This window comes from Myiozetetes cayanensis, unplaced genomic scaffold (assembly GCF_022539395.1).
Source record: "Myiozetetes cayanensis isolate MyiCay16 unplaced genomic scaffold, myiCay2020 scf16, whole genome shotgun sequence".
In the NCBI taxonomy this organism is placed as follows: domain Eukaryota; kingdom Metazoa; phylum Chordata; class Aves; order Passeriformes; family Tyrannidae; genus Myiozetetes; species Myiozetetes cayanensis.
In genome coordinates, this window is record NW_026087270.1 from 2,618,919 (window position 1) to 2,627,258 (window position 8,340).

Genomic DNA, 8,340 nt, shown 5'->3' on the forward strand with positions numbered 1-8,340 from the left:
AACCACTCACTCATTAGGTCACCAATCCCTGTGTTGTGCACTGGACTACAGTAAAACTTGTTTGACTTTGCAAGAGTTCTTGTTCAGAAGGGAACGTGACTCCTGCTCCTAAATGCACAGTTATAAATTATTTTTGAGAGTGTCTCTAGAATACAGCTGGACACCTCTAAGTTCTCTTGTACTCTGCCCTGATTTACTGTGTGACTGCAAACAACCCATTGTATACAGAGATTCTGTATAGATAAACCTAAAGTAAGGGGACAAAAACTGGCATATAAAGAGAGACAACACAGGGATACACAGACTAGGAAGGCAGCAGTGAGGCTTTTAGATGTCATCATGGAAGCAGAGTTAGAGATGCTGAACCTACAGCACATAGCAGATACTGTTTTTAATGCAGATTAAATAGCACATGTGGGCGAGAATGGGCAAGAGGAGTGAGGTAGGAATACAGACACAACCATACTGAGTAGGTCCTAAAAAACAATTCCAAAAAGACTGCAAGGCTGACCCTGGTAACTACAGGCCTGTCAGCCTGACCTCGGTGCCTGGCAGAGTTATGGAGCAGATCATCCTGTGTGCAATCACACAGCAGCTACAGGATGGACAAGGGATCAGACCCAGCCAGCACGGGTTTAGGAGAGGCAGATCCTGCTTGACCAACCTGATCTCCTTTTACGATCAGGTGACTCACCTGGTGGATGAGGGGAAGGCTGTGGATGTGTCTATCTGGACTTCAGCAAAGCCTTTGACACTGTCTCCCATAATATACTCCTGGAAAAGCTGCAGCTCATGGCTTGGACAGGGGCACTCTGTGCTGGGTTAAGAACTGGCTGGAGGGCCGGGCCCAGAGAGTGCTGGTGAACGGGGCTGCATCCAGCTGGCGGCCGGTCACCAGTGGTGTCCCCCAGGGATCAGTGCTGGGCCCAGTCCTGTTTAACATCTTTATCGATGATCTAGATGAGGGGATTGAGTCCATCATCAGCAAATTTGCTGATGACACCAAGTTGGGAGGGAGTGTCAACCTACCAGAAGGCAGGAGGGCTCTGCAGAGGGATCTGGATAGACTGGAGAGCTGGGCTGACTCCAATGGGATGAAGTTCAACAAGGCCAAGTGCCGGGTCCTGCACTTTGGCCACAACAACCCCTGCAGCGCTACAGGCTGGGGACAGAGTGGCTGGAGAGCAGCCAGGTAGAAAGGGACCTGGGGGTGCTGATTGACAGGAAGCTGAACATGAGCCAGCAGTGTGCCCAGGTGGCCAAGAAGGCCAATGGCATCCTGGCCTGCATCAAGAACAGTGTGGCCAGCAGGAGCAGGGAAGTGATCCTTCCCCTGTACTCTGCGTTGGTGAGGCCGCACCTTGAGTATTGTGTTCAGCTCTGGGCCCCTCAGTTCAGGAAGGATATTGAGGTGCTGGAGTGGGTCCAGAGAAGAGCAACCAGGCTGGTGAAGGGACTTGAGCACAAGTCCTATGAGGAGAGGCTGAGGGAGCTGGGGTTGTTTAGTCTGGAGAAGAGAAGGCTTAGAGGTGACCTCATCACTCTCTTCAACTACCTGAAGGGAAGTTATAGCCAGGTGGGGGTTGGTCTCTTCTCCCAGGCAACCAACAACAGGACAAGGGGACATGGGCTCAAGCTCTGCCAGGGGAAGTTTAGGTTGGATGTTAGGAAGAAATTCTTTACAGAGAGGGTGATCAGGCATTGGAACGGCCTGCCCAGAGAGGTGGTGGATTCACCATCCCTGGAGGTTTTTAAAAAGAGATTGGACATGGCCCTTAGTGCCATGATATAGTAATTAGAGTTGGATCAGGGGTTAGACTTGATGATCTTGGAGGTCTCTTCCAACCCAATCTATTCTATGATTCTATGATTCTATCTCCTTCAGGAAAACAGAAAAACCACTGCATTCTGTGGATTTGACATGGTTTGCCTCCCAGTAAGCTAGCTAAAGGCAATAATAAGTAATAATTAGTTACAAAATAATAATAGTAATAAAAATATAATTAGAATAAGCAAGAATTAGCTGAAATCAGCAGTTTGGGGGAAAAAAAAAGATTGAATTTGGGAAGAATGAACAGTTTGAATTGGAGAATGTAAAATGAGGACAAACCAGTGGCTTGGATGTACCAATTGGGAGAGCACAGAGGACTGAAGGAAACTCCAAGAAGTCATGCAGGAATAACAGAAGAGGTTTATTACCATAATGAATATCAGTGGAGAAAGAAGTGGAACATTTTGCATTTCTATTCAGGTCACATTAAGATGATGCCAAAGAGAGAAGCCAGTTGTGTATTTACTAACATAAACAAACTCATTGACCCAAAGTTGTAAGAGTTAAAAAAAAGGGGCCCCTGAGAGTGAAAATGTATTAATAAAATACATGAAAAAAATTATCACAGCTTCTGTGGAAGGAATATATCATGTTCTCCACAGATAGTCCAGGACACAGTTTTCATTTAAAAAAAACAAGTAAAAGCACAGCTTTCTTGCAGAATAACAGAAGCCCCAGCAAGCAAAGGATGCTGACTGAAGCAGGCAAGGGCAGAAAACAGAAAAAAACCACAAGTTTCCAGTTGAAAAACAAAGCACCCAAACATTTTGATGATGAAAAGAGGAACTACTGTAGTAAACTTGCGCACATCCTCCTGAAATGCCAACTTACTGTAGCAGAGCATGAAGAGCATAGATCCAGTTCTGCCTTCTGACACACCAAGAAAATTGTGTTGACAGATGGAAACATTTGGTCTCAAATCAACAAATCAGAATAGAAATGTGGGGCCTTCCTGTCAACTAAGCCATTAAATCATAAGATACACACAACTCTTAATAGATCTATACCAAGGCAAGAAAGTCTTGCTCCTTCCCAGTGTTAAGTTAAGGTCATCCTGCCTAACAAACCATTTCATATAGACTCTCTCCAAAGTCTCCTCTGCAGGCAATGGCAGATAACAGACAGCTGAATGACTGAATACTCTAGGTCATCCAAAAAATTAGATCAAAGAGTCCCTGTAGTCTATTGAAATGCAATTGCTTCCAAATCACATTGTGGTGTTCCAGGCTTGAAAGAATGGGTCACTGCAGCTTTATTGTAGAGAAGCTATTGCTAATGAAAGGAACAATGGAAAGATTAGTGCTACCAACCATATAGAAGAAACACCACTTTCGGTTTAATTGCAGTGAACAAAGCAAATAGGAAAGAAGGGCAACCAAGTGACAAAAGTAGTTGGTGCAAAAAGGATATAGAAGCTATTCACAAGGTTCTCTTGATCAGAGCACAGCGTCCAGACTTAACATATGATTACTGAATTTGGATCACAGTGAGAAGTGACGTGGTTGTCATTACAGACAGCTGACGACACATTTTTAAGAGGGCAGCCTTGTAAACTGAAAGACTGAGAATCCTATTGATAATTTGCCTAGGATTCATTAGGTGCACTGAAATGAAGAGATGGATAAAGGAGTTATACTTTGGGATACCTACTCTACAGGAAATTCCTGTAAGTAAAGGTTTACTTCATTTACCAGTTTAAAATAACAATTTAAGGTGAAATCTATTGAACCTTGGAACTAATTAAAGAGAGATTCTAATTGCTGATAACCTAGGTACTGCCAGAATAAATTCATTCACGTCACAATATTTATTCTCTTTTGATCAGCTTCTGGATCTTTCCTAAGTGAAGCTTACCAGTCATAACAACCTCTGTGTCGAGACAGTGGTAAAAGATCCATTTCAGTCTCAGTTAAGATCACCACATTCTGTTCCTCTGTGACCTGAGGCAGGCTTGAACCTTCCTTCTCCAGACAAGACTTGACAAGCCCAACTTCACTTAGCTCAGAAAGCATGTTTAAAACCCAAGACATGACCAAACAGGGGGGATCACCCAAAACTGTACCTGTGGTGTGTAGGTAGAGCATTTCCCCAAGAGGAAAAGGCAAAACACTGAAATAAGTGAAAACAGGGTATTTTCTGAGTAAATCTGGTAAAAAGCAGCAATTGTGAACATGAGGCTTCCCCAGAAACAATTAAGCATATCCAGTATTAACAGTTCAGCACTACAACGCAAGTTTAAAAGCAAAAGAAAGCTTCATTCCAGTTCCGGGCACCTGCTCCAAACTCCCATTTGCAACTGTTCAAGTGAACTGTAAGATACTAATTCCTCTAACTCGCTGAGAAAAAGAAAAAAGAGTAGAGCATTCAAAATATAACCCAGACCACTTCAACCAGTTATCGACAGCCCTTCCTAATGAACAGGCTTCTCAAGTCACTGATTCCAGTTTCAAAGGAAACACTGGCTGTCTCAAGTGCTCCTTCTTCAGTCCCGTCACACAGTTCAATAGCTCTTAGAGACAAGTACCTTTGCAAAACAGATTTCTAGAGGGTGACCCAACATATCCTCTGGACCTTAGTCAAGCACAAAGCACACAGATGACTTCATACACCCAATGCCAAAATGACGCTGCCTTACTCTGCATCCACAGCAGACTGCTTTGCAAGTGCAAGGGCTTAAGCCTAAAAAACATCCGTAACTATTAATTCCGTAGATGATTCTTCTAAATTACATCAGTGCAGACTCCTCTGCAGGCAATGAGCACTGTCAAACACATCTTGAAAAAATCACTTTTGAGTAACAATTTTTCATTAACTTTGATGACAGCCACAAATGGAAAATATGCAACGATAATATTTAACACATTCATAAGAGATCAACTCATCAAGACTTGTAAACCCAAATAAGGCTTGAATTATCAAAGGAAACAAAGGGAAACTGGTTCTTGACTCCTGCCGAGCTAGGAAATTCACCCATCCTTAAAGCACTTAACAAAACTAGGTATAATGTTATTTTTTCACAAGTTTCTGGATTGTTTGTTTGTTTGTTTTTTCCTTTATTCATAGCAGTTCACAAAGGCAGGAAGAGCTTATACTTCAGAGGAGCAGAAATGTATAAACTATCACAAACTATAACAAATTGTTATGGGATAATTACTAGGACTACCAGCCAGTCTTCTATTTGTTTATTCCCTGAAAGACTGTCGTCAACAAACACAAAGGGTGTGATGCAGTTCATTGTCTTTAGCTAAATCTCTTCTGTTAAATGCAGTAGCAAGTAATGGTACTAGGAAAATCAGCAAATGGTGTATGGTACCCTGAATATTATATGAATTACATACCTTCAGCTACTATCCCACATATGAAAATACTTTCAATGCTGATTTGTTTTAAATAGACACTTACCAAGCCTACACAAGTAGATATTGCTACTGAAGAGGTGCTATCGTTCCTTATAAATCCCTGGTAGAAACACTGCTCAATTTCATGTTCCTGAGAATGTGACACTCCATCTTTCCCGAGTACCTGGACAATGAAACTGTTGCTTAAAATGGTCGAAGGTTTAAGTTCTAAGTGAAGTTCCTGTCCAAATGCTGAAAATTTGTAGTGCAAGGAACTCTTTGAACTCTGAGTTGATCTCTTTCTCCTAGTACTGTGCAAAACATCATGTGAAATGTACGATCCGCTGGAATCCACTCTGACAGGAGTCACAAACACATAATCTGTAAGGATAAAAAGTTAGCCATCAGCTTTTGTATCCCACAAACCAGGTAAGCACCACTCTGACACGGGGAGCATCAGGCATTCACTGTGGGATGAAGCCTTCCCTCGCTCAGGGGCTGGCCTGGAAGCTCTGCAGGCTCTGTGTGTGCAGCCTTGCCTGCATAAATTCACCCCTGTAAGTCTCACAGGCTCTCAGGCTGTGTTTGTTTCCTTTGTGCCCCACTGAGAGGCACAGACTAACTAGCATAGCTGTGAACATTCCCACAACTGCTCCTCTGAAGACATTTGTCATCACCAGCAGATCTGTAGACTTTCCCCTCCCCCTGTATTAATTGCTGTCAAATGTGAAGGCCGTTCTGGTTTGAGAGGCTTTTTCCTTCCCTAAGAATGCAGCAAATATTGTATCACTCTAGGGATAACCATGACTGAGACTTTGCAGAACTGTACCACTTGTTCGAATGGATTAAAAGATTAATTTATTAATGCCTTAACTGAGTGAGACCTCATCTCTTTGTAGTGACTTGATTAGACTGGGTTTCAAATTGTAACTGACCTTCAGCAGAAAGAGATTACATCCTACCTAATAACCTTTAGCCAGCCATCGCTAATTGCATGTCAAAGAAGTTTATTGTTTTGGATAAAATATGCGAAAAATTACAAAACTATTTTTGAGAATGCTGAGATCTACTCAAAACCACCTAAGAAAGGGGGAAAAAAGAGAGGCCCTGATTCAGCTGGCTGTACAAGCAGGTGTCTTAAGCCTGCAGTACATTACCATTGGTGCTGACCTAGCACAGACTACTTGTGTCCCAGAACCAGGGTTTTAGCTGTTTCCTGAATTAGGATCTTCACATCTATTCCTGGTTACATAAGTAATCATGCTGAATAAACTGCTTTCCAACCCCATTTAGTTTTTGGGCTGTATTTCTCTACGGATGCTTAGATGTCCATGCATTTAAAAAAATAATTAATTTCTCTTCCTAAATTGAAATAACACCATTAAAAAACGAGGAAAATCCCTTTCTTCTTGTGTTGTAACAGATGTTGCAAAAACTATCAATCTCTTTGCCTGAATAGACTTTATTGGACACACACTAAGCTGAGAACATAACCACTGATAGGTTGTTTTCCCTTAGACAGTGGAAACAATACATCAAGAGCTTTCACTTTCCTCTGGTGGTGTTAATCAACAGCAGAAGTTGAGGACGCTAAGCAGGCTGGTGGCCAAAAAATGTGAGCAGCTGCTGGAGAGAGGGAATCCCCAGTGAGCAGAGAACAGGGCGCAAGAAGGTTTTCCTTTCTGCACCCTGGTGTGGTTCTCTATTGTACTTTGTTTCTACTCACACCCAATAAAAAGCATATATTGCACTTCAAACATCCCAAAGTCATCAGCATCTACATGTTAGTCCCCGCGACCTGGGAACAAACAGCTCCTGAGCTCCTGCTCACAGGAGTCCCTTCCCTCCAGGTTTGTTTTCCCTCAGCCTGCATTGCACGGCTCCTTCCGCTCTCCCACCCAAATATTTTCATTACTTTTGTCTCACTGCTTCCACAACAGACACATGAGGTTTTGCTGTTGTGGCTGCACACACATTCATCTTTCTAATCACGCATGGAAACGTGAATGTATTTACTATCCCATTCATTTGCTTTGCTGTTACACATAGTTCCTTTCAGCTTTAACACACGGGGCTTAACAAGTTAATCCCTGCCCATGGTTCGCTATCCCACAGCAGCCAGCCTGCCTGCACTTTACGCTCCCCACTGTGGCTTCTTCCCTTTAAATGCTCACTCCACCAAAAAAAAAAAAAAAAAAAAAGGCATCCATGCAAATGTTGACATAGACAGACACAGAAAGAGTTATACAAACCATGAGTCAATTCACTGATGCTGTCACTGGTTAAAGTTGCTGCATGAGACATGCAACAGAGGCAGCACAGCTGAAGGGTCTGCAAGAGAAAAAAAAAAAAAAAATAAAAAAAGAGAGAGAGAGAGAAAAGGAGTATTGGGCGAGATTTCCTTCACAAGGGAAGGCAGAAGACAAGGCACCAGAGACTGCAGCAACCTGGTACGGTAAAGCACACTAGGCGACTGCAAAAGAAAAGTGCTCTCGACCTGCCTTTACAGCGCTTCCAAGCCACGGGAGAGTCTGGAATTGCATGGAGCTGCCGCCGCCGCCGAGGATCGCGACAGGTAAAGTCCAGAGGGCCAGCAGGAGACAGTCCATGTTCGGCCGCGCTGCGGGCGGGCGCTACCTGCCCCCGAGAGCGAGCGGGCCAGCCCGCCCGCCCCGCATGGTGCCCTGGGCGCTGCCCCGCAGCCGCTCGGGCGGCCGGCGGAGCCCGAGGAGCGGCGCCCAGGTGAGCGCCCCGGCCGGCCCAGCGCTGTGAGCCGGCCCAGCGCTCCCGGCCGGGCTTTAACCCGGAGCCGCCGCGGGCAGCGCTGCCTCCGGCAAGCAGAGCGCTGCGGCCGCCGCCCGGGGGGCGACGCGGGACGGGCGGGCGGGACCAATGGGGAGGAGCGGGGCCGGGCCGGGCCGGGCCGGAGGGAGGCACCTGGGACCGGGAATGGGGCGGGGGGATCGGCCGCGGGACACGGGGAAGGGCCGGGCGGGCGCACCTGTGCGGAGGTGCGGGGGGCGCGGTCCGAGGGGTGATGCGCGGGCTCACAGGATGGGGTCAGGTTGGAAGAGACCACAGCGGGTCGTCTGGTCCAGCCAGGGTCATGCCAGAGCACATGGCACAGGGTTGCATCCAGGTGGTTCTTGAGCATCTCCACTGAGGGAGGCT

At 45.3% G+C, this 8,340-nt stretch overlaps 1 protein-coding gene across 1 annotated transcript in view; it reads right to left on the minus strand.

Moving 5' to 3' along the window:
• The window catches only part of ADAMTS18 (ADAM metallopeptidase with thrombospondin type 1 motif 18), a 77,220-nt gene extending 69,442 nt beyond the window's left edge, over positions 1-7,778 (minus strand). Inside the window, exons 1-3 of the mRNA XM_050311749.1 lie at positions 7,671-7,778; positions 7,422-7,500; positions 5,234-5,550 (exon numbers count right to left, since the gene is read on the minus strand). Of these exons, the coding sequence (XP_050167706.1) occupies positions 5,234-5,550; positions 7,422-7,500; positions 7,671-7,778 (504 nt within the window). The remainder of the gene's footprint in view (positions 1-5,233; positions 5,551-7,421; positions 7,501-7,670) is intronic.
• Between the last annotated feature and the right edge of the window lie 562 nt (positions 7,779-8,340).